Source organism: Ischnura elegans, chromosome 1 (genome assembly GCF_921293095.1).
Source record: "Ischnura elegans chromosome 1, ioIscEleg1.1, whole genome shotgun sequence".
NCBI classification, from domain to species: domain Eukaryota; kingdom Metazoa; phylum Arthropoda; class Insecta; order Odonata; family Coenagrionidae; genus Ischnura; species Ischnura elegans.
In genome coordinates, this window is record NC_060246.1 from 69,309,235 (window position 1) to 69,336,254 (window position 27,020).

A 27,020-nucleotide genomic window follows, 5' to 3' on the forward strand; every position below is an offset into this window, starting at 1 on the left:
AACCAACTCAACTCATTATCAATATTTAAAAGTCCATCCCACGGAATTTATGACAATCTCAATACAGCGCAAGTAAACATTGGCTTTGTACACAATAAAGCAAATTGAAGGTGGTGTAACTGGCAGCATAACTGTCCGGAAGTCGGGAGACCCTGGTTCGAGAACAGGCTTTTTAGTTTTTATCATTACGAATTTCATGTGTAGTGCATATATCAGAATCATAACGAATTTCATGTTTAGTCCATTTAATCAGGTGAAACCAAATGTACCATTACGGGTGTACCCACGACCCATGCATTTACAATGGGAAATTGTGTTAAATCCGAAAGTTTTCATAGCAGGTTTGAAGTGCTTTGCTAAAACTCAGCTACCCGGAGGATTAAACTCGACGAAATTCTAATCGCCGGCGACAATGACGTCAATGCCCACTGCGAAACCCGAAACTGCCTCAAACGGCCAACAACTCTATGAAGCAATAATACCGCTAAAACAATCTCGGAGGATTACAGTAATCGATCTTCATAGTCATTGTCCAATCCAAACTATTTCATGGAAGGAAAATATACTCAAAAGGGCACACATTACCCATGTCCCCAAACGTAGGGCAATGCTTGGTGGTATTACTCAAGATTAAATGTAAGATGTAAATTAATAAGGTATATTCGGGGTAATGGTATTGTCATTCCATTGCATTGAGTTCAGTATTCAATCCAGAATAATGTACCATAGCGTCGAAGTTGCCGACTGCTCCTGTGCTTCGACCACTCCCACGTAATTGCGGCCACTTTCACCTTAGCCGAAACTCACGGATGACCCGAGGGCGCAAAATAAAAAATGACGCACGAATGAAGACAGCCCATCATTTCCACAGGAAGAAAGACGTAGGCAATCTCGGCGGAAAGTTTACGTATATTCATGCATTGGACCACTTTTTGCGAGAGTGATACGGTATTACCGCTATTGCAGATGCGGAAATTACGTCTGATTGGTCCTCACTTAGATATTGGTGCCTTAAGATAGTATGATAAGAAGAAAATTAGTTTCGTCAGCGCAGTTTAAGTCGCAAGCAACGATCCGTCTTTCTGATGGTAATAATGCGCCAGACGCCGAAAATGACGCAAATTACAGGGTGTCTTTCGAGAAGAAACTTGATCATGCATTCCAACGTACCTAGTAGGGCTGCAGGGAGGTGCTGGACTCTTTTCACTACGGAAGTAAAAGCGGAAGGGATCAACAGGTTGAGTTATTTTCTATGTCGATGATAATGAAACGTCTCTCCAAAATGATCCGCTCCAAAAATAATATCCTTATTAAAAAAACAAATTTGAGTTGAAGTGGCACGAATAAATTAAGCTTCACAAATTTAGCTACAACGTATGGTGATGAAAAGTCATCAACATTCACCGCTGAGATAATCAGAATACATTCCCCTCAACCGGTTTCCAAAATATTAAGTCACCTCTCTCTCCTGCAAAGAAAAAGAATCAGCTGACGACGAAGAGGAGAATTTTCATGCACAAAAAGCCCATGCCATTTAGACAGTTTTATTTGAGCACATCGGAAGTAATCACAGAATGTTACCGGAGTGCAAAGGGTCATGGAAGTAAGAAAAAATGAAATTGAGGTAAGGATAACTATGGAAATATCAAGTTTGCCAATCGCCATAGCATTACAAACACATGATAGACCGACGATAGTAAAAAAATAATAATTATTTTTTTAATGGAAACCGAAAATTGGTGTAAAATTAGCTGAATGTATCAAAAGAAAAATTCAGCTTATTAACTGATGAGATCGAAAAATCATTTTACAGAATATAATTGACGTAAAATGTTGATTAATGGGCTCTTGTTGACCAAAGTTCAGAATTAAATCATCTTTTTAACCAATGAAAACATTCAAGATATTATTCACTCCGGATCAACGATTGAATTTGGGGATGTATTTGCACTCGGTTCCAAGAGGAAAAAGCGATTGTAAATGCGAGACAAGTGTCCCAACACTTTCCATCCCATACTCCCACACGCTCCACGCCCTGCGAACGCGTTGCAGATCGTGACGCAACCTTTCAAAGGCGCTTTACTTATTCCAGATCATGCAACCGACGACGCCGTATCAATGCGGTAGAGAGGGGACTGAGTGTGTGCGCGAGCGAGTATCCGTCATTATGTAACGGACGCGGCGTTAACTCCTTGAGAACAAATAATTCGAAGCGAGGAGGCTCTTTCTATCCAACATCTATAACCCCCACCACCAAGACAAGAATGAAATGGGCCGCATATAGACCGTGAAACGGTGGCGGACGCGGATTACTGACGACGTGATATACTGACTTTTCGGGGAGACTTATGGAGAAAATCTACAGAAGAGCAGGAGGAATCTCTCATCGGAACGAAGACCATAAGGTGAGCCACATATACCGATTCTACTCACATCCGAGCAGCCTTAAGAGAGCACGGAAAGCAGCATGAGGAAACTAACCATCGCAAGATGGATAGAGGGAGAGAAAAAGATGGAAAATGCAATGAAGGAATGAAGTGTTTTCGTGGCGCTATTTAAGCAGGTTGTGGGGAGAAGGCAGTTTTAAAGGCATTAGCTCAGGAGTGAATGCCTCTCATCCTGTCATAATTACTACATCTATGTATGGCGAGGATTGTAATGTTGAAGTCAGTGTTAAAATGAAGCCCTGGGGAATTGATATCCTATTAAATAATTATATAATCTGATAAAAATATTTCGACTAAAAGCTATGCCTTTTGAAAGAAATATTAAAAAAACAGAAAAATAATACTCCATTCATCTTAATGTAATAACATCAGAATTCTTAAGTTGGACTACCTATTCAGGAATAAATTCGATATGCTAGGGTACTATGCGGCCGGTCATTCACCATGTCATTTCATCCACCTTCGCGTCGGGTGTTTGTTTGCGCCTGGTAGAGGTTTCCGAGTAACGCGCTCCAATTTTCTTCGGCCACGAACCATGACGGAAAAGAACGGAGCCACCGCGGAAGACTCCAAACGCTCGCGGAAGATCACCACCCATCGATAGAGAGAGTCCAGTGATTTTGTGCGCGCTGCTGTATTCCTCCTCCCTCCATCAAACGGTTGTGCAAGACTGGTATTTTCGCGGAAAAAAAGTCGGATAAACAGAGGATTGCGAGGCGAGAATAAAGGTGGTGAGGAAAAAAAGAAGATCAGTCTCCGAGATTAAGTGCGCTCGGAAATTAACGGAAAGGTTCAGCCATCAGTCGCGTCACGTTCCGCGAGTTTATTTAATTCGCTCCTCTTTCTTTCCCTTTGCCCAAACAATAAGCTCTCCTCCCCCCCCCCCCACCCGCATCTTTGCCCTGTTAACGCTGCGCGGAGGGGCTGGGGGAAGGCCATGCTACGCCTGACCCACATTCGTTAGCCGGGACTAAGCCGAGTGTGATGTCATTTTCACATGAACAGAGCATTAGAACCTCAACGGTTTCGTTAACGAGATCCCTATCTCGTAGGGACGAGAGCATGCAAACATTTAAACAGCGATTTGAAAATGGTCATTAGTGGAGGAATGTTGGAGGAGCTGAATATTTCCGAAATCGCACGGAAAGCAGCACTTGAGGTGTCAGAAGCCTATCTCGGGACGAGCGATGACACGAAAAAAAATTGCCCTTAAAGTAAATGCTCAGAAATATTTAAAGGGAAAAAAAATTTGGAGATCAGGGAAAAAGTCCATCTGACGTGATGACACGCTAGATGGAAAGCAATTAAAAAAAAAAAATTGATGACACCATAGAATAAAGATGCTTCATCTACAGTCTCTAAAACACGGCAAACGAAAATTCATGACCATTAAAAATTATGATAGCTTCAGGATCTCCATAAAACCACATGTTTTCACGATAGTCATGAGATGAACCACCAGGAAACAGCTGCTACACGAGAAGATCATCGCGTTGTTGGATCCGGATCTCTGGGCCGAGGACGCGACTGAAGGTCGCAAGCTTAGAGATTTACGCAATCATTAAGAATATTGTCGGTCTTCCCAGATCTGCTACAGCGACACCTTTATATGATGCAATATTTTTCGCTTTTTGTTTTTTAGATCCGAGCCAAGGTTGCCAGGAACGAGGAAGGAAAGAGGGGGAGGGGGGAAGATGGAAACTGTTATGTCATTTCGTAAGATTTTTTGCAAAAGGATTTCCTGGAACCGTGCAAGACTACTTTCGTGTCATTGACATTTCTTCCAAGATTTCACTACCGTAAAAAAATTCAAGATATCAGAAGGCAATAGCAGAGTTAAAAAGTTCAATACGGTAAAGCGAGAACTCACCCACTGTTCTATTATAAAAAAATATTACACGGAAATATCAACTTATTATAATCATATAACAATATTTAGTGCATTTTTCCCAATAATAATATCCTCTCTGACACGGTACTCTCTTCAAGAAAGTATTACAAAGGTAAATAATATACGCTGTAATTATAGAAGCATGAAATATAGATCTTACTATTTTAAAATAAAAAAAATGATGAATTGCATGATTCAGCTTCAGAATCTAGGACAATTAGCTTTATATTTTTGCCGTTTTATTAATTCCCTTTTTATTCTACAATGCTATTTCTAATATCGCCATAACATGGTGATGATAAAAGTGAAAATACTAATATACTGTGAAAATAAAGTAGCGACACGTAAATACATGCGATGAAACTATGAAAATGTATCTCGGATTTGTTTTAGGGAAAAATAAAATATTTAGTACTCAATTCTAGCCGGTTGGAAGCACCGCTCTCAGGATGGATAAAAACGAATGCGATACCATACTTGGGCCGTAGCTTGCAAGGCAGTAGGTACATATTATTTCTTGCGAGAAGTCACATTGATGATCACGTGAATATCTAAGTGGCGCACCCAGGAAAGAAGCAGACGAGTGCACAGGGGGAAAGTCATGCGATTACGGTGGTGATGAAGCGGGACTTGATGCTCCGCCGTCTCTCGTTCGGTTATGGATTCAAATTGCACCAAGAATCTCCACGCACGACGAGGCGTGAGAGTGGCTGATGACCGGAGTTGATAGGGGGAGAATTTTCCCCTGCGAGTCGACTAGAGGTTATTCTTTTTCTTAAGCACTGAAGCGCATGCAAGATGAATATTTCTCAGTTGGGAGTTTCACAATATTTTAATGCAGTTCGAGTTTTAGTGACACTTCTTGCAACCTTTAATGTGACTCACAATTATATATTTACATTTTCTCATGTTCCACAGGATTATAATAGTACACATTACTTTTTGGCTGAAACACGTTCGTGACAAAAGGTGCTTCACCTAGATATAGATTGAAACCATTTTCAAATCAGGTAAATATTATCGGCTACATAATTCCCTCTACCGCGCATGCATATTATCTTTCCGTTCATTAACTGACTCATCTCATTGTCAGCCACCATCTGCACCCACATCACCGCAGGAAACCTCATTGGATCGATATAGGAGGAGAATAAAATAAACGAGCTTTGTCTCTATCCGTTGTCTACTAATTGAACCACCAGTCCGTTTATTTTCCCCGAGGTTCTGAGTGAATCACGGATAAGGAAACTGCGTAGAGATCGCTAACTTCCGCACGTATCGGCAGGATGACAATAATTGATTCAAGTCACAAACAATCAGGACACTCATGCATTATTTTAGGATTGATTTCTCATTTCACGTTGATACTAATGGCTTTACTTCCCCATTGATTATAATATTAAATGCTTGACTGGAGAGGAAAAATTACTGCTTGGCTGTTAGTGTGAGGGCAAAAAAATATTGGGCAATTTTTAGAGGCCGAAGTAGAAAAATTTTGCCCGAAAAACAGAAACCGGCTCAATATCTTACGTTCCTTACTATTCACTAATTCAGTTATTATACAGTGTCTAAAATAGCCTTTCAGTATTCTTCCTGTGAGATAAAAAAAGTCATCAACGGTATTCGTTTCTACTCAAGAATTTCTACCCTACTCTATTTCTACTCTCTAGGTTATCACTTAATAGCTTAAATAACTTATAGTGCCCACGAAGACTGAGCCTTAATCGACCTGAATGAGTAATTCAGATCTAGTAGATACGTGCGTGATGGCCAAAACTAGTCTATAGCTCTTTTCCGTGAATATGTGCTGACCTATATATTTATGCAGTGCACTAAATAATAAAATGCGGGGTGAATACAAGTCATGAATAATGATATTCAGTTGCGAAATAAAAAAATGTGAAAGCCTCTTTTTTCTAGGCTCACACAGATGTGCACACATGCATTAAAACTATGCATAGAAAATAATAATGAGAAATTCAACGACGCAACGTTAAAGAAGCGTACATTTCTACGGCAAACTCAAACATGCCAATCAATGGCCTGCAAAAAAGAGCCTTCAAGTATGCGCTAATTTTAAACGATCACGTTCGACATCTAACACCATTTTACTCACAAGATCCACCCGGTCAGGCCAGAGGAACTCAATTTTCAATGCGAAAGTGAAATGCTATTATTCACCTGAATCATATTTGAGTGCAATATTCAGGGGATAAAATTAACGAGTTAATGCTCGGAAAAAGAAAGCGGTAAAATTCACATTATTTGGTTAAAAGAAAGGGTTTCGAAATCTCTCATTAGTAAGGCTTTCGACACGAATGCAGCGAATTCAGGATTGCGACGAGGTTAATGGATGAATTTGGTTCATTCCTATCAAAATTATTTTTGCATAAAAGACACCATACAATGTAGGGGTTATTAATAATCAATAACTGAACGTCTCATCATAGGATAACCGTATTCCAAAACAAAAATCCGCGAACAAGTGAGACTCTGACTGATTGGAACTGAGCTCGGGAAGCGACTAAAAAGCGTGGACATCAAAGCGACAATGCTAATTGGACTCCCCTCTTAATGAACTGGAAAATTGCACTCACCGATCCCAAAAATCTCTGCCACTTGGTCGGCAACAGAGTTTGTCGCATTCGAAGCGGCTAAGATAAAAAAATTCTCAAGGTTGGACCGTCAAAAGTAACCGATATTTCTGACTCATCCGCCCCCGCGGCAAACCCACATCCGCCGCTGGTATAGAACTGGCGGAGGCATAACCTTCGGAAAAGCCAGACCCGCCAGACGGTCAGGGCATGAGAGAAAGAAAGGGGGCGATTGGCGAATGGACCAGTCCAGAAACAGCGCCCTGCATTGTGAGGTCGCACCGAAACACCCTTTACGCAACGTGGTGCAGCAGCGTGGACCGCCTGGCGGACAATCGAACTTGGAAGAAGAAAGGCAGACGGTCAAAGGGGAGGGAATGGCCGGAATGAATAGCGGAGACGTTGATGATTTGGGGGAGGAATGGGGGAGGGTGAATGGCTGGGAAGATGGGGGGAGGTAGCGGACACTCGAATATCCAGAATCACCCCCATGAGTACTTTGATTGAAGGGGCACAGCGTATGAACGAATACGAGGGATGACGATTACGCTGTGCTGACCGAAAGGTTTGTCCGGCCTAACAGGAGCAAACCAACAGTGAATTCTCCACACAAGTCACGCGCGCTTGCGGCTCCACAAGCCACTTGCCTCACGTCTAGTCTGCACTTCCCGCGACGAGCTACGTGTCCACGCCCAAACCGTGTCGTGGAAGACTGAAAATGCAACACTTTTTGCTATTGGTGGAACGAGTTCACGAGATTGATAATTATCCTGACTGCTAAGTGACGGTCACCACATTTTGGAATATATAAATTAATATCATTCCAGAATTATCTCGACGAATTCACCACTCTACCAAAGGCAAGACTTGAACTGGGTCTCTAGACTTAGGATCATAACTCGCACAGCTGATAAGTTTTCATCGTGTGCGAGAGCTAAGAAAATGAAAAAAATATCCACTTATACTTTCACAAAATAACGCTTTATTATGGAAGTAGAAACAACTCAAAGATTAATCGTTATGAGAGATATAATTAAAATTGACTATATACAGGTCCCAGGTATACCTAAAAACTATCAATATGAAGGACCACTACAAGCTGAGACATCTCGCTGACATATTTACCCGAGTGATGTAATGAAGAACACCTGGTCGTCAAAACAGAATATTGCCTAAAATCCAAATCGATTTTGATGAGACAATAACAGTCGATTACGAGATTTCCTCAAAACATCTTCGGGGATCATGGACTCGGCTCAGAGTGAAACTAGCTTGAAGGTACATCCAAAATCTATCTAACTATTAAACATCCTCAGGGATCATGGGTCCTCCTCAGAATGACATGGCTAGCAATCCTAGCAATCACATATAGTATCTACCAAATTATATAATGCTCTTGCAAATGCTCTCCACTGATTACACCGCAGGGTATATTAGCTTTCCCAAAACCTGCTACAAGCAAGGCCACAGGGGAAGTATTTGATTATATTAATAAATTTGTACGAGACTCGAAAGTACGTCCGGTATCTATGCATCCAAAATTTAAATGACGGTATAAACGGGTAGCCACACCAACCGAGGGGCACGCTCGCCATGATATATAATTGGAAGCATTTTGACCACCACTTTCACCCACATTTAAGTTTCACTTTCGTCCCTATCGAATTCCGATCAAAATTGGCTATGAAAAAATTATAGAGGAACAACTAGAGAAAACTAAGTTTAACACGGAGTAGCTTTCCCTTTTATCTAATTTTAACTTCGAGGCAACGATTATAGGTGAGCCTGTGATGTGCCTTTCGTTTGAACGAGGATGACGCTTTGAAAAAAAATCAAGGGGTCTTGTAAATAAGTCTAAACGGAAACACGGGGAGATGACGATGCATGTAAAAAATGAAGCAGTGGCCGATATAGTTAAAACATATTTTTTTAAACACCTCTCCAGTAACGAGTCGGCCTTAGCACCAGGATATACGGTACATTGATTGTTCAGCCTTGAGTCGCTTTAAATTAAAAATGTTCGGGCAAGTAGGCTCCAGAAATTTGGATTGGCCTTCCAGCCTCTCACGACCGACGGTGGGCAGCCATCCGTGGGGAGACAACCGCTACTTCAAGCCTCGAGGGAGGCCAAAACGAAGTCCACGGCAGTCCATTAAGCCCTCCACGGCATCTCCATGTCTTCATGGAGCTGTGGTCTTTGGACTTAACGAAGTTCCCCCACGAGAAACAAGGAAAGAGGGGGTGGGTAGACCACGAGACAAGTCTACCACGAAGGGCGTCTGAAATTGGCTGAAAAACCACTGGGGCCCCACTCCCTTCCCTCCCTCTCGCATTCAAACTCGAGGGTAACATTACCGTTTCCTCTATTTAATATTTCCGCGGTCTTGACCAAACAATCCTCTTATTAACGAGGAAATAACTCCGGAACCATCAATCCATTACTCTACGCTTTATTTCACATGACCTCAAGAATACAGAAGCAACGGATTCAGCGCTCAGGCAAGCAAATTCTTCCAAATGAAGCACTGTAAATCCAATAGAGATGGCATCGGGGGTCAGGCGCGTAATAAAAGCTTCGGAAGTAGGCATTAATTATCTCGGTAGCTATGGGATAAATACAAGCATTTCGGATGGTACATAAAATGATACGTAAATATTTCTATCCTCCTATGGCACAACAAGCTTCTTACTACAGGTTTTTTTGCATCGATTCCTAGAAGAATTTTTTCCTAAATTTATTATGCAAGGCTAACATTAGTTTCGATTCGACATAGCAAACTGCCGTCTATACTTTTTTAATCTGGGCTACTGAGTCCTGCTGATTGATTTAACTGAGGATATAATTTAAGGACTAATGTAAGAGTGCGACCAGGAAAATAAATGATAATTCTTCAGTTGTACTTTCTTATAAAATAAGTTCCAAAAAGTGACAATTTTCAGCGGATACTTCAGCAAAGAACAGAGTGTAATTAACGTCAATGAGGGATTTCTTCTCCGGTGACGTTTCCATATCATACATGGATTGAATAAATTATAGGAATATTTCCTCGTTGACGCTGGTATTATGGGAATATTTTTTATATAAAAAACATATAAAGTCGTAATTTTACTCCAAACTGTACTTCACCTTGAATGAATTTACTGTGGAACTTCTGGCCTTTCTTATGCTTGTAAATAACATGTACTGGAGGTAAATAAAGACAGAAAAATCAAATTCAAAATGAAAATAAACGCCACCATTATCAAGAGGGCGCGATATCGCGAAAACCTAATTTATGTCACTCTTAACATTGTAAGAAGGTAAATACTCATTCTAACCCATCTGCAAAAAAAAATATTGCAGCTTATTTTACACCTGCATTTAGTACAGGGAAGGGAACGGCGATCCGAAAAACGACGGCACCTGGAAGTTCTCAGCTTTCCGTGGAAACACGAAAACTCACGCCGAGTCAGATAAATCTCATCTCACGGGGTAAGGTAACGCTCCGAACAAAGGTGAGTCACTTAGGACCGAGTTAAAAAAAACGGTAAGGATGAAAGTCTGATATGAATAAAACATGCCCATTAGAAGCAATTACCGACCTCGGAGACGTCAGGGGAGAATTAGCAGCGAGAGGAGGTTACCCAACGCACGCTATGCACATGCCATTCCTTGTCGGGTAGTCCGTTGACGTCTGGATTTCGCAGAGGAGAGGGCAGGCGCAAGAAAGCCTCAGAGACGCAGAGGGAAAAAAACACCGGGCATCCCCATGCTTGGCGGAGCAGGAGGGAGGAGGGGGAGAATGACATGGATCGAATGCAACGTGTTCGGGAATCAGGAAAACGAGAAAATTCCATCTCGTCCCGAAAGAAATTAAGAGAGGAGCCGTTCGGAATACGCACACGATGCACGCCTAAGAATCACATATGGATTTAGCCCCGAAGAGAGACGACTTGGATGGAAAGGAGAGGGTGAAAAAGGTACGCAGAATTTTGACCCGGCAATAGCGCATAGCGACGTTTTACGATTTCGAACCTTGGAAAAGGCTGTGAAGCATCCTATTATGGTCTTGAAACCAGCCGGCACACAATACTTTCGTCAAGGGTAACTTGCATGGTACTCGCGGATTTCGGTTCACTCCAAAGGCTTAACATTTACATTTTAATAAAGTATAACATAAACGCCTCTATTCTAATGTGTATTCTATAGTTCTTTCGTCCATCTACATAGTACGTCGGCAAGTACAAGTTTTCACCAATTTGTAAAAACGTATTACTTATTTACTTCACAGGAAAATCAAATTTAGCTTAGGAAAACTGGAGGATTGTGTTTCACTTCAGGACTAGAAATGCAGATGTGGAGAGGAAAAATAGGCAGTTGAAGAAACTTATTATCCGTTGCTCTGTCAGCACAGCGGAATTATAAATGAAAATCGAAATTATCGAATAAAAGAAATCATATTAGTTTTATTGAAAATGATTTGACCAGAATACTCTAAAAATAGGAACGAATGAATACAAATTCAATTCCGCACGCCTAAATTTCTTTTAAAATTTCAACTTCGAATGTTAATAGTTTCAACACATTCATTAGCTAAGTTATCATGCGAATAGGGACACCCCTGCCATTTTACATTTTTCCTCGGCGGTGAGGTTTTGAAGATATTGCATAGTGCAAAGGGTGTTGCGAAAACACTTTCCTCCACCGGTAAATATAAACATGATGTCCGCGCACGAGTCCGCGAGCAGACGAGGGGAAAGAGGCGCTCAAACAAAGCGGATCGCGCCACGTGAATCATCGTGCAGAACACCTTGCTCGCTCCGAATTGACGATGATGTCATGGGCATTTACGACCCTTCCGTGATTTTCTTCCATCCTTAGTTCTTAAAAAGAAGACACATTGAGCCATATTTTTAAAGACTTTAATACACAATGTTATAGCTATCGATCGCTATAAAATTTTACACTAGACCGCTCTTCTAGGCGATTTATATGCATAATACCGTGCATAAAACTGTATAGATTTAACCACACATCATAAGTGACAGTCACGGGCATGAGAGTATTTTAAACCAGCCTAATTTTTCTGTAAAATATGATTGCAGCCACAGAGAGCATACTCGAAATCACAGGCTATTTTAGAACGAAATAGATAAGAGATCGCACATATTCATAATTTTTGCATTACGTACGATGTAGTAGTCAATTGGTGAAGTACTTTGAAAATCTCCAGACATAAACAATGTAAGGGAGCTATAGATCGTTATAAAATTTTACACTGCAGCTTCCTCCCGACCCCTCTTATAGGCAAATAGAATGCATGATACCGAGCATAAAATTTTATAGATTTAACCACATATCATATGAGACAGTCACGGGCATGAGAGAATTTTAAGCCAACCTTTTTTTTCAGCTTAACGTGATAGCATCCAAAACAAGTGCACATGTTAGATCCGCGTTACGTCTCTGAAATAGTCAACAATTTTTAGTCGGCAAACTGGTTAAAGTAAAAAAAAATATTTTATGGCTTTAGCATCACCGCTCTGCGAGAGCACAGCACATGGCAATAATCCGAGCCTGGGGCCCTATTCAGTAAGATGTTAAAGAGCTGCAGCCGCGTAATTTTCGTGAACGTGACGTATCGTCTTTGACAAACCTTTATATTTATAAAAGCACCCATAAAAACCTTTGCAGTTATGATGCGACACTTTCATCATTTAAATTCCTCCTTGAGATAGTGAATATTTCAAGTAGCGTTTTTTTAATGCAACCTCAAAATGTCAAAAAATGCATTAAAATTAAAACTAGGTTGAGCCCACATTGAATATAGCCGAAGGGGCTGGTTGTGACATGATACGTAATTCTACACCACCCTCTTCGCTCCGAAACCTCCCGTCTTGATTCCATTACACCAAGTTCCCATTTCATAAGAAAGAAAAACGCCTCCCAAGGAGCGACTCTAATCAAGAAAATCTCATTCCACAACATAATTTTCGCGAGGCATTCGGGGAACCGACGAAAATGAAACAGCACGTGGATAATATTTCACTTCGAGAACGAAATAATACAGGTTCACTACACTCCCTGGGATTATAATGTGGGGAAGGAGACTACGAAAAAAGATAACATAGGGACTAAGAACATATTTTTAAATTAATCAGCCCTAATGCGCCGGTGAACATCTCCCATTGATCACGCAATATTTAAAATCTTTGCATCGTACAAATAATATCATGAAAATTCACGCCTTAAAGAGTAGGAGAAAAGCTATAAACTACAAATTTAAGGAAATAAATTAATGAACATAATTTATAAAAACAAGCTCTTCACTAAAAATAAAATTCAAAGCAGGTAGCTAGGCACACCGAACAATCATCACCACACAGATGTAACTAATTTATGCATTATCGCATCATTACACAATGGATTTAGACTATATTTTTATGCCATGAAAACCAAGTACCAAAGTACCAAAGAAAATATGTTGAACGTCATAGTTGAGTACGACAGAGGAAAAGGTAACTACGATGTCCATAGCTTCCTTGTAATAAACAGAATTAACTCCTCAAACGGAAAAAATACTCATCATTGCATACTACAATCTGTGAACCTCCGAGCAGTTCCGCCTCACTGTAGCCTTTAGGGAGGTACAGAAATAAACATGAGCACAGTAGTGGCGCCAATGAGTACCTCGGCTTCCTATCCGATAGAAGACATTCAACTGCATATGGTTGGACGATTCACACAGAGTGACTATTATGTTTTCTCACACCACATGCAGTAACGGATGTACATGGAGAAGAATGAGGAAGAGAAAGGCTAAGGGTGGGAGCAGGGGTTTGCACTACACTCTAGTTCTCCCATGCTTCTCCATCGACCGTCAAGACAGCGCGAGGTAGAGGCTTGCTTCTACAAATTGACTTCATTTTCGGTTTTTGTCATTCGTTCGCCAAAACTATTACGCCACGAAATATAAGTGTCACGGGCGTTTTACACGGGCCACGTACTTGAACAATCTGACGTGTTTACGAAGGCGCAGTCAAAATTGCGTCATGTAAGGCGGTGAAATGCTAGAATACAGGCGAAAAAGCGAGAACGTTAGATAAGAAAATAGCCCCTGTTATAATTTTGTCCGTGAATTCACGAAATTCCATGCTAAAAAGAGACATTAATCCAGTTCTTACATGCGCAACTCCGTGCCCCGTGTAAAACGGCTTTTCAACTTTGTAGAAAGTCAGAATATTTGAACGACAGGAATCGAAGAGTATGGTGCCAAAAATACCAACAGTACCAAATTCGTAGCCGAAAAAAGTAATGGTATACCTTGACATGTGAACCCTTATGTGGGTAAATTTTGAGATATATTTTTAATAATAACATAAATCAAGTTATTCATTGATAAAACGACGTTGATTTTGATCAAAAAAATATGCTTTTCAATTCAAAAGTATTATAATAGAATCGTTTTCTAGACATTTCATTTAATGGCAAAGCTAAAATATCGTCAGATTAATCAAATATTTGATCCAATTACATCAATTTACCCATTTCACTTCTGAAAGCACACGCTGACGATAGAAATATTGTATGCTGTCGATGCTATTTTCCTTTTGTGTATTGAATTTGAATCCTTCGCGGAAGGAAAACTGATTGAAACATAGTAAATGGTAATAGAACTCATAAAATGCCATAGGAGTTGAATCAAGTATCTACGCAGGTGTTATATCCTTCAATTGAAGGCTAAAGTAGTCTCGCGCGAGATAATGGTGACTTTACTGCTTCAGTCGAGGGGAAATTTTACAGCGGTACTATCTACGATGGACGGGAGGCAAAGTTTCGCCGTTCGCGGACTCAAACTGAATTATCCCCCATGCACCATTCGCCTCGTCTACTTGCTCTTGTAGGGGTTCAATCCAGTGCCTCTATTCCCTCCGTGTAAGCACTCTCTTCACGCGAGCCAAAGAGGTCACACATGGAGCTGACGACTGCATGAAAATTTGAGCTGGGGCCTCAGGGTTTAGAGCAGACTAGCCAAGAAATGAGAAATTTAAACGCGCTACCAACACATAATACGTGAAAAGGGTTGCGTACGCGTTACGAGTTTCAATGTAGGATAGGGTAGTGGGGTGGGATATTCGAAGCACAGTCATGCTTACTCAAGAATAATGGAGTAAGAGGTGCTCTCGATTCGCCGATCACTTGGCAATCGACTTCGTACGACTGGCAAATAGTGAATGTCAATGAAATTCTGCTGAAAAAATGTGGCTCCTCTCTTATTTAAATGAAAATTTCGCCAATGCTCGCCGAATAATGATTCACCGATGACTGTTTGCGAAATAAAAACTAGGGCTGCCATCGAAAATCGAAGAGCACGCGTGTCTTGGGAATTGAAGATTAATCTAATTGATATAGGCTAATTGAAACTCGTAACGCGTATTGATCTAATTGAAATAGAATTAATGGAGCATTTCTAGAGGGAGACCATGAGAAATCCAAGCGAGTCAAGTGTTTCAATCCACATATGATTCAAGACAAAAAGGATATGTTGACTAGCTGATTAAGTAGACCTAGTTAACTTCACACGTTTCCTATTCTACATGTATGTAACAACACAACTCTTAGCCGTCTTATGGAAGTAAATATAGGTTTATACTAGATTTATATAAGCATCAAAATGAATAAAAAGCAAGAGTGTTTTCCTGAGAAATCTCGATGAATGTGGCTCTTTACTAAATGAATGCATAACGAATAGTTTGAACACACTCCCATGAAACATGCATATCCCGCTTGACACAGCTTGAAATTTCTCTATTCTTTCACGGTAACAGCAAGTGAAAGGGAATCATTTCCTTAGGAGACTTCAAGCTATAAGACATAAATCTTGTGCAAATATTAGAAAAAGCGAACATTCTGGCTACACTCGTACAACTGCGTAATGGGGAACGCTTTGGGGAAGTGTTACGCATGATGATCGTCACGTGCGGCCTACAGTCGGTCACGCGGCTCACCGATATGTTCCCACGAGCCACCAGCTCACAAAGACTGAGTGAATACCATTCCGGAGCACCCCCACTTGTCGCGTCACCACACACACTTTTTACGATCTGCAAGCCCTCGGGAAATAAGCACGATGCGAATACTTCGATGAGTGCTGCCCACGGTCATAGCAGGCAGGGGATTTATTTTTAACGCACGAACCTGTCGGAAACGCTACATAACATGTTTAATTTTTTGATCACTTGATTATAGCGATGAAAAATTGGCCGCGTAGTTCTACAGGTAATCAATGCTATTTGAATACCAAGTGTTAAATTACACGACAAAAACTGGATACTATATAATTCAATCATAAAAGAAAATATTTTTCTCGAAACAAGATGTAACTCATTATATATGGCCATGATGAATTCTAAGAGAAATAAACGAAATATTCCGATTGACACTATCGAAAAAAAATGAAAAAACAAAATATTTGCTGACACAACTGACCAGTAGCAAGTCATCTCACGATTTGATGGAAGAGCAAAATATTGAATGTATTTCTTCTACGGCAGTCCTAGATTTAAGCTGAGTGAGTCACAGCTTGTAGCTATCAGTCATTACACCTAAAAAGGACCACGGATTTCATGGATTCACGTGTTTGACGCTGTAATCGCTGGTCTCCGTGAGCCCATATTAAAAAGAGCCAGCGTCGGACGGGAGAATGGCAAGTGCAGAGATAGAGAAGGAACTTAGCCGTTCACCTTGGTGTCACCCACTCCACTGGGATATTATCAACCCTCCCTCCCCTTCCTGTCAGCCCACCCCTTTGAGGGCAGCAAAAGGGCAATCCGCCGCCCACCTCCCCTTGCCATTCCCGCTTGCAAATTCTCTCTCTCGGATGAGGAGACGCGAGTCGGGCCAAATCGGTTTGAGGGGGTCTTTACCTGCCGCCACTCCCGTCCCACACAACGGAGGCAGGCCCCTCGGACTTGCGAGGCGAATTTGAAATGTCATGCGGACGAGTGGGAGATTGAAAATGTAACCAATCTGTGGAGGATGGAGGGAATCGTCTCCGAAATATATATGGATCAACGGCGCGAAGGATTCACGTCGAATGGGGAATACAAAGATTACACGCAATGGTACTCGTACTGTGTACGTGGAGAGAATTCTCATTGTACCTATCATCTAGAAATTAAAATATCCATTTGAAAATTATTTCCCGCATTCATCTCGTAAAATAACCTATCAGTAACTAAAAATTACACTATTTAAGCTTAAAATTAGAGTATTCTATAATAATTGAGAATCGCAGCTGGAGTTTACAATATCATTCTACATCAAGATTCTAATAGCTCTAACAATATCATCAGGCGAAGTATAGTCACCACACACGGAGCGCTGAAAGCTAGTCCTTTTTTAAAGGAAGAAGTATTTGAGAAAAGCACTTTTGTTGATATTTATGATGCAATAATGTTCATAATGGTGCACTTATTCAATAATACATGCTGAATGCTCAAAGAGGAGCAATTTACAAATAACTTCAGTCCATTCATTCGTGGAGAAATTTTGAATATATTGATGAATAATTTTAAATTTTATCAATTGTATACTCAACTCCCAAAGTATGATACTGAAATATTTGATAATGAAAGATAATAAACTTAAAAGTAAATTAACCTGTTGAAAAACGTGAAGGGACAAAGAAATCGTGCTGCTGTAAGTAAGAGAAAACGGTTGCGGAGAAGCGTTGCATGCACCTCACTATCCTCCATGAAATTTCATCCTCGAGTTTGTGGACGTGTACTTTTTTCTCATCCCCATATGTCTGCCAGGCTATTTTGAGGTGTGATGGCCAAAAGGTCGCGATTCCTGCCGGCGAGTCAACGGTGGTAATTGAGAAAACTTGCGTGGGTCACGTGGGTGGGAGTATGTACGACGTCTCGCGAAGGTCTTCAAGTCCCACTCTATCTTAAGCAACAACCGTGAGCAAGGACGTCTAATCCAGGTGCTTCTGAGGTCTTACTGGCAGGTAATGCTCCTTAGGATCATTTGTTTCGCATTTCTTGAAAGCTTTCGGGATGCAACATGCCGTAAAGACGTCGAAGAAGAATTCATGATGAGACCAGGGAGATATGCTGCTATTGGAGCGCCGTAAAATAAGAGGCTAATACCAGATTGCAAATGCAGCCGCAAGCCCTTTCATCATTTCCACCTCTTTCAATATGGGTATGACAAGCTATTAAAAGAACGTCAGGAATTTTCAGAATTTAAAGATCAGACCATAAAGATTGCACAGGAAATCAACATAAAAATTGCTCAGGAAACCATCGGTGAGAAATACCTACCTATTCGCTGAATTATGAGGAAAATAATTTAGGAGTAATCTTTTAACACATTTCAGTAAATCATTACTGAGTGATAAATCACACCGTGAATAATATGGAACAAAAGTATAAATTAAGACGAAATAACAATATAAATTCTAAGTCGTAAGTTATCTAACTAATATTCGATACTATATATTACATATGTAAGAAGGAAGAAAAATAAAACATCTTTTACCTTAAGCCTTGAATTTTATATCCCTTTATGACTTTCGGAACTCATTCATATAGTCCAATCAGGAGGCGATAATTATTTTTACAGCTCCTGCGGCAACATTCAACAGTAAATTCCATGATTCTTAGGTACCAATAATGAACGTATTTACGACAGTTATAAGGTACGATAAAAATAACATGATCACAACTCACATATGGAGTGAGAATTTAAACATGATCAATAAAATTTATTGATCTGCTTTGAACCCTTAATATTCCATGAAACTCTATGCCAACAATATGGGGAGCCGAAAGGAGTAGGATGAGCGGCAAGAATCATCTAACAATATTACAGCTTTGCCTCAAAACCAATAATGCTGTAAATATACAAGGGGAGCCAAAAAGAATTGCCACTCTGGCTCTCACCGTGTCCAGCAGTTCGTGGAAGAATTTTCTCAACATGCTGCAAGTCGAACGGTGGTGAAGGGAACCAAGGCCAACGAATGCTAAAGTTTACCATTTTTTAATTTCTGATTCTCTCATTATCTCAAATGAACCACTCAAACGTTTCTTGTCGCTCCTCTCCCTAGCAAATAGAGATAGCTTTTTACCTTTCGGAGTGATGTCACCATGAAATTTTCATCTGAAAAATCGACTGAAAAAATAACGAAAAAAAGTGCAAAATTGCCTTTCCAGAGTTTTTTAAATTTTTATAACGTGAGGAGAGTTAAAAATTTAACGAAAAAGACAAGAAGTGAAAATATATATCCACTAATATTTGAAAGACACCATAAAATTACGGTGAAACATGGAAAAGGATCTAGTTTAATTATATTGTGGCAGGTAAGAGACTCTCTTCCTGACTTACGCCAGGAAGATTTTATCATAAAATGTAAGGACTGATTGACCTCAAAAAATCATTAAAGTTTTCATTAATTGTCATGGCACGATTAAAAATGAAAATTATACATGCCATCACAATACCAAATGCACTATCAAATCAAACCAAAAGAAAATAAGGAAGACCTATGTATGGCAATCTCAGCTGGCTTCCTCAAATTCCACTCCTGTCTACAGCTATAAACCTAAGCTAAATAGGTTTGTATTTGGCTCGCGGCGAGGTCGCTGGATGTGATAAACAATACAAATTTGGTGGGCGTGACGAGCCGTATCCGGATGAGGAGAGACATTATGGATTAGAAGGACGATTGTGCTTATGGCGACAATCGCCGCGTGGACATCGGCTCACGTAGAAAGGGCGATCGCTTCTTTGGCGCAATCCTTAAACGGGAAGAATGGGAGAGAAGCAAGGGAGACGCCGCGACCACGTCGCGCAGGTCACAAGAATATGCAGAAAAAAAGGCTGGCGCATCGAATCCGACGGATGGGGGTGAGAAATCAAGGACGTTGAATTGTATATTCAGCTCGCCATTAATCCCATTTGGTTTAATTAAGGTGGGACCGCGAATGTGCGATCGCGCTTACCACTGGAGACGTGAGCACTGAGCTCTTTTGTGTGCGCGGCTGGCGACCTGGCGATCGAGGATAGAACGGTATTCAGGTGACCCCTTTGGAGCCGTGAACTTGCCATGCACTGCATATAGTTATATCACGTATACTTAATCTTACATGCATATCACTGAGGCTTGTAATAGGAGCAGCCCAAAAAGACAAATTGGCAAATACTTAGAAAATATTTGATCGCATAAATACGCAGTCCATAAAGAATGAGCTAACATATTACTGAAGAAAATTTGAATTAAATTGGGAAACATTACGGTGATAGAAATGATATGAATTTCCTCAACAAAATATCATGCTAAAGCACAAGAATAATGCGGGTATATATAATTACGTATAACAGTTTGGATATAGAATGAATATGCACGTTAGGGAAAGATAAAATCATGTGGGGAACGTCATAACTGCGTTGAGGAATTCATGCATATGATGAATTGTAAGAGATTGGCTTTCAAAGACGTCGGTCGCCTTGAACACTTGCCAATCTTACAATTTCATTCCATTCCCACCGTATAATTCCCACAGCAAAAAAACGTGTTCCACTTGAATGCCCTAGTGTAAAGAAATGCACGAAACATTTTTAGCTGATGCAGCAGTTTATATTGAGCGAGAAAACCAGAAATTTATAGCTATGTTGATTGAAATGATACAGTCAAGGCTTCGGTCTTTCCGTCAGATACGAGCGTATGGATAAATTATAAACATCATAGTATCCGTTGCAATTAACACAGTGGAAGGTTTATCTAAATATTCGGAGAAAATACTTTTGTGAGATAATAAAAGAAGTATATATAAGTACATGAATTAAAATGAAACGATACCACAAATAATAAAAGATTAAATCCTCATTTGAATAAATGACAGCGCTTACCATATTATTACCAGCGATTATTATGAAATTTTCACGAAAAATGAGAAATAAGATATAAAAATGGTTGAAATAACAAAAACAATCCGCTGAAGGTGTTCAAGACTAATGGTTCAAAGTGAAATCAACCGGGAAAAACTGCACGATGGTAAGCGATACGAGGATAATAAAAGTGGATTCACAAGACATTGTTACAGGGCAACAGCATAGGGGTAAACTTATCAAAGCAAGAACGATAAGGGTTCAGCAAGGGATTTTTAACTCTACTCCGCGTCCCTTTGAACTCCCGAAGCGGAACCTCATTCGCTGCTAAAGGGCACCTTACAGAACCACCGTTGCCAAGGCACGCGACCAATGAAGTATACGCACTCAAACGAGATCGAAAAAAAGACCCTTTTTCGTCGAGAAAGAGAGCTGCGCCGAAAGGTTTTGATTTCTCTCGAAAGATCCCTACAAGTCCCATAGTTTACCCGGCACTATTGGGGGAGGGATCAACTTCGCAAGGGGTAATGGCCCGTTCCCGAGTCTTTTTCGCGAATTTTTCGCAGGAATAATGGCATGACCCAATTGTATGCGGGAGCAAGGATCGTGAATGCGCACGTGTCGCCAGCCCCCCCGACGACCGCCTCCCACTCGAGCACCTCCAGATGCACGCCGACGCTGAGTCACGTCACCGCTGTCACGCGCCGTCGTCGAGGGAGTGCGTCGAGACGCTGTACAGGGTCGCTCGCCCGTTTAGCGGCAAGGGTTCTCTCGGGGGAGTGCGGGAAGAAAATTAAGGGGACCGGGGACGGATCCACACGGCGGAAAATTCGGGGGCCGGGACCAGTACCGACGAAAAAATTATTTTCAAATATAAGTACCTTCACGAAGAGGTCGGCAGGAAAAATGGCGACTGACATTTTAGAACAAACAGAGTTATGAAATCAATGGTTGGTAGGGTTAATTTATGGAATCTTAACAAGATAAATTAAAATTAAACTTTGTTGTATTCCACACATATTTATGAAAATACTCGACCGGTTCCAACCTTTCCAGGTCATTATCAAGAGGTGATTGGATATACATGCCAATGCTATCTGTTGGTGTAATTAATTTTCTAACTAGCAAAATATTTGAAGGCTAGAATAAAGGCAAAAATGCATTTTCTCAGCGGTCATTCTGAGCTTTGTTGAATGGTCAGATGATCCTTTTTTAATTCAAACCGAAACCATTTACAAATATGAATAATGATCTCAATAGAAATTAATGATATAATATTCACAATTAAATTTAAAATTTGTAATGATACGCAACTGAGGGAGAATGTTAAAAATGTAAAATTCATTCTCGGATTTAAGGAGAAACAAAGGGGGTGAGAGCGATCGCCCCTTTATGAGCCCGGCAGGGGCCGAGGGTGTACTGCGTGGGTCTGGTGGACTGATTGTGATGGAGATGTTGGTTTGAAAGGAGGGTAAACGCCGTGGGTAACACTCGGGAAAGTAAGTACAAACTCCCTTTCATAAAATATACGATCGTTAAAAATAAGCCAAATGTAGTAAGATGAGTAGAACTCAGTTCATGCATCGTTAGAAAAAAACAATTTAGTATGAAAAAGTCACACGCATCAGAACACAACGGAAAAGGAGCTGATAGGTAAACATAATAATTTGAAATCCGAGTATCAATTTCCGCGGCGGATTAAAGCTGCGCGAAGAATATTAAGCAAACTAAGAAAATATATATCGAGAAACCGACACTTGAATATCGAGGATGTATCGAATAATAAAATTCATATTTTGAACTGTGGTCGGCATGATTTGCGGTTCAGGTGAACTCATGCTAAGTACTCAAATTGGAGCTCACCACGAACCGCAACTGGTCAGACGCTCTCTTTAATAGGAAGACACATTCCGAACATGCATTATGGGACTAAAAGATGCCGGAATCGATGACACGTAGCCAGTGATATCAATAAAAAGTGAGAAATATGACTCATTATAGCGATGAAATACGTGCATTCAAATTCAGGTCATAATCTCATATTTCCTCAATTACAGGAATACGTGTGAGATGAATAGATGGAAGAACAGTTATTACGCGGGTAAGAATGAATACTTCAAAATTTTTATTACATTCACGTTTTTATCCACCATATTGAAGAATACATAACGGAATACTCAATAGGGTGGTTTCCTATTATTTTTTCATAGCCTAAATCAAAAGATTATTACACCTGGAGTACGTATTTCACGCATTTAGATTTTCGAATGACGATATCTATTTTTCGCGTTTAAACGAAAAGTGAAAAATTTCAAGCGCGCGAAAACGCGACGGCTAAGTAGGAATGATGGGAAAAGTCCGTGTGACGTATTTCTGGTTCCCGCTGCCGACCCGTGAGGTGGCCTTGAGGCGAGGCTTGAGCGCTGATAGGACGCAGGCTGCTAGCAGGTAGCAGAGTACCCTGCTAACAGGTAGCGCTTGACTTAAATATGGATTATTACTACCTTATCATACGAAGGAAACTTTCCGACCTCAGACAATTTTAATAAGTGATTATTAAGAGATGTATCCCTTAGCTCTGTGACTCATCCATGCATTGGTAATCTCAGACGATGTGAAACTCCTATCCTCTCGAGTAGAAACTAGGTCCCTGTGACGTCACGTGGAGTGGAATCGCATGAGCGCAAATCTGGCGATTTTCAAAATTGCGGTTAAAATTGACCATTGCCATTCCTTTAAACTGGGATTTCTAAAACCAAATAATTTGTATATTATGAAAACCATAATGGTGGGTAACGAATAGATATCGATGCATTTCGTTTTCTTTGATGAAGGAAAGTACCCTATTGTTAAAATCAATATGGTTGACTCAAAATAAACCTTCAAATAATGAACACTTTGAATAAAAGATATCCAAGCCTGCGGTGCACACATTTTCATCTTTGTGATGTGATCATCTAAATTAGTTCTTCGTGTCAAGCCCATTGAGAGAACTCAGTCATCCAAGAACAATATTGAATTCCAGCCCGGATTAATACGATACTACGAGAGGCAGACTGAGAAGACAACAGCTAATTGGGAGCGCCACGAAAAGACGAAATCAATTGAAGTGATGGGTCGAGCGTAAAGGGCAACACACACTGACTGCCGGGAATAACGAAACAATTACTGTGTCTAGTAAGGGAGACCCGACCTAGGCGAAGGAAATAAAAAAGCTAAATAGCAGCATGAGAGCATCCACTCTAATTACTAGTAGTCATCAAAGTAAGGCAAGGAGAAGGAAACAATCAATTACTCCATCATTACCATTAACCATCACAAAGTCGACCTCATAAAGCGTATCGCACATTCGGACTTAATGACTGTAAAGGTTCTACTGTCGGGATAATATGCCATCGTAGCAGTCATTGCTGAAAATTGGAAATCACATCATTCTGACTGAATTAAATGGGGATGGCTCAAAAAGTAGCAAATCGAAAATTTAAATTTTGATGGAGGAAGACCGCCGAATTAAATTGTGTCACGATGACGGAATAGGCAGGTACTATATCTTATGCATCATAAATAAACAAAATTATAAAACATAATCTTTAATAATAAGTGCGCATGTAAGAAGTCAATATAGTTGAGATTCATAAACTACAATTGTTTTTAACGGCCTGTTACTTGATCAACGTGTTTGCTAAATGACTGGAGGTAGAACATGAGTGACTCGTATTGAGGGGGAAGGGAGGTTGGAGTGCGGAAAGGTGGCCGAAGTATTGCAGCCCTTCAAGAAGAAGCAAAATCGGGTGCGCATCGCGGGTGCAGCGGCCCAAGGAGCAGGTCACCCTTCACGCTTGCTGGACAGCACGGAAATTGAACTCATTCCGGGAAAGAGTGTGTTTAAATAAGATGTTCCGACGGGTGGAAATGCTCCCGTTAGACTCATCCGCTCGTGAAAATCGGATAATTTAGATAGTCTTCAGCAATAACAACAGTACTCACCAATTATGGCCACAAACCGAACCCATACGTCATGTAAGGTTTGGGCAATAGACTACCATTAACAATATGATTTCCCTATTATGAGAATACTAATGTGATATTATTATAGCTTTACACTAAATCACTCAGAAAAGCTAAAATACCACCGCACCCCGGTAATTGAGCACAGGAATGGTAAGTGAGTATCAAAAAGACGGAAAAATGAGGAAAATATCCAATAGACTTAAGTTGAACGAAAAATGTCATGACGAAAAATGATATCAAATTATTTAGAGATAAATATCGTAAATAAGAGATGATATTACATATTTTACGAATGCGTATACAAATATATACTATACATAAATTGTTATTCTCTTCCTTGGGTATGAAGCAATCAAAAACAGCATATTTACGTCGAGAAGTATGACAAAGCAAAATAAGTCTTAATAAGCTCCGTGGTCTTTGAACATTAAAACATTTGACATGTGGAAATTCATTTGTAAAATACCTCAAGCATTGACATCAGCTCAATTAATTCTCTGTACATCACTTGCAAGTATACCGTTATTTTCACTCAAATTTGCCGTTATTCTTTTACTCCTTACCTACACCCACCCATTTCTTCCACTTAAGTCCGCTCAAAGACACCAAAACGCAGATCATAAAAATACACAAAATAAGCTATTATTAGGGCCCAAAATGTATTTTTCTCATTTAATTATATGCATTCCAAAGTCTAATTACGGGCAGCCACCGTGAGTTCGGTAAGTTAAGCATACATCTCACCTTTGAAATGGGGAGAAAAACATTCCCCGTGAAACTATGCAACCAAGCTAACTCATAATCCATGAAGTTCACCACTTTCCCGTCGGGCCACCGACGGCAGCACTAGTCCGCGGGAAGGTGTTTCTTTCCACGGTTCTCGAACCTTGAGGAGAGAGCGGGAGATTCGCATTCGCTATCATCGAGAGCCCTCAAACAGAGCGAGGCGCGTAAGTGCCGTCCTCTGCCAGAGACAGAGGGAACCAATAGAAAGCTGGACGACTGTGGAGGATCCATGAGGAGGGAAGTTATGAAAGGACGTAGGCAGCGATAATTCGTAATATCACGTAAGGTTTATGTTTACGCGATTGGGAATAAAGAATGCGTACCAACGGCCCTAAAATATAATTTAAGAATGTGCGATTACATTAAATGTGAGAGGGGAATATTAAAATGAGACCCAATCCCTTTAGAATTCAGAAAAAGTTATCGATTTTTCGAACAAGAAGACCACAAAGAAGATGATGTAGGAATCACCTGGGTAATGCACGAAAGGCAGCAAATATTTACGTCTATATACTACCCCACAAGCCGCCTCAATAGGCGTGAGGCGGTAGGTATTAATAATACACCTGCAAGAGGAAAAAAATATCTAGGCACACATTAAGGGAGATTTGGCCGCCTGAGTCCAACCCAACATTTATTTTTGGGTTATCGTTAGAAAAGAAATCGCACAACCAGCTTCAATGGCATTCGCCTGTACTCTTAACAAACGTTTTCATACAAGATGAAAATGATATCTGCATTCCCTTCGGTTTTTCACCGCGTCCGTTGGGTTTTGGCGAAATTTCACCGTTGGAAACCATAATTTTCTCGCTGGAAAATAATAAAAGATGAGTATAGATCACTTACCATGGAGATGAAGTAGAACTTCTCAAATTCTTGTTCCTGCCGCTTGAAGGCGTGCAGATCGGTGGCAAGTTGAGCGTGTCGCTTCAGCGTAGCTTCACCCTTCTGGCTCAGCCAAGAAAGAACCTGCAATGGCGAGAATAGAGAACCGTCGTTATTCGACTGCTTGGATTGCGTTAGATTAGTTATTACCTAAATAAAATTTAACATTCGAGTTTTCACGTGTAATATTTGTATATTAATCGAATCTATGAATCTATACCCTCACCCGAAAACAATAAATATAGAGTTATTACATATGTAGCTACACTTGTCCGACATATGCGGAGCGTGTACAAATAAATTGCGCGATGGAGTATGTAGTTTCTAACCTCACTAAGGAAAAAGCGATTGCAACAGAAAGACAATTCACAGAAGTTTGAAAGAAACGTCAACAGTACAGGAGAGCTCTAAAGGAGACATAAAAACCTCGAACACTTGAAAATGTGCATTCTCACACTCAGAAGCTCACTATTGTAGTTGGTAAAAAGGTAAATAAAAATCGCTACCCAAACAATCTTAATTCCGGTGTC

The 27,020-nt window shown here is 40.4% G+C and overlaps 1 protein-coding gene across 3 annotated transcripts in view; it reads right to left on the minus strand.

Annotated features, from left to right (window-relative positions):
• Nucleotides 1-27,020, minus strand: part of LOC124162954 (puratrophin-1) — a 1,076,650-nt gene that overhangs the window by 83,449 nt on the left and 966,181 nt on the right. For all 3 annotated transcript variants that reach the window (XM_046539729.1, XM_046539737.1, XM_046539745.1), the window contains one exon: nucleotides 26,452-26,574. In XM_046539729.1, coding sequence (XP_046395685.1) covers nucleotides 26,452-26,574 — 123 coding nt within the window. The remainder of the gene's footprint in view (nucleotides 1-26,451; nucleotides 26,575-27,020) is intronic.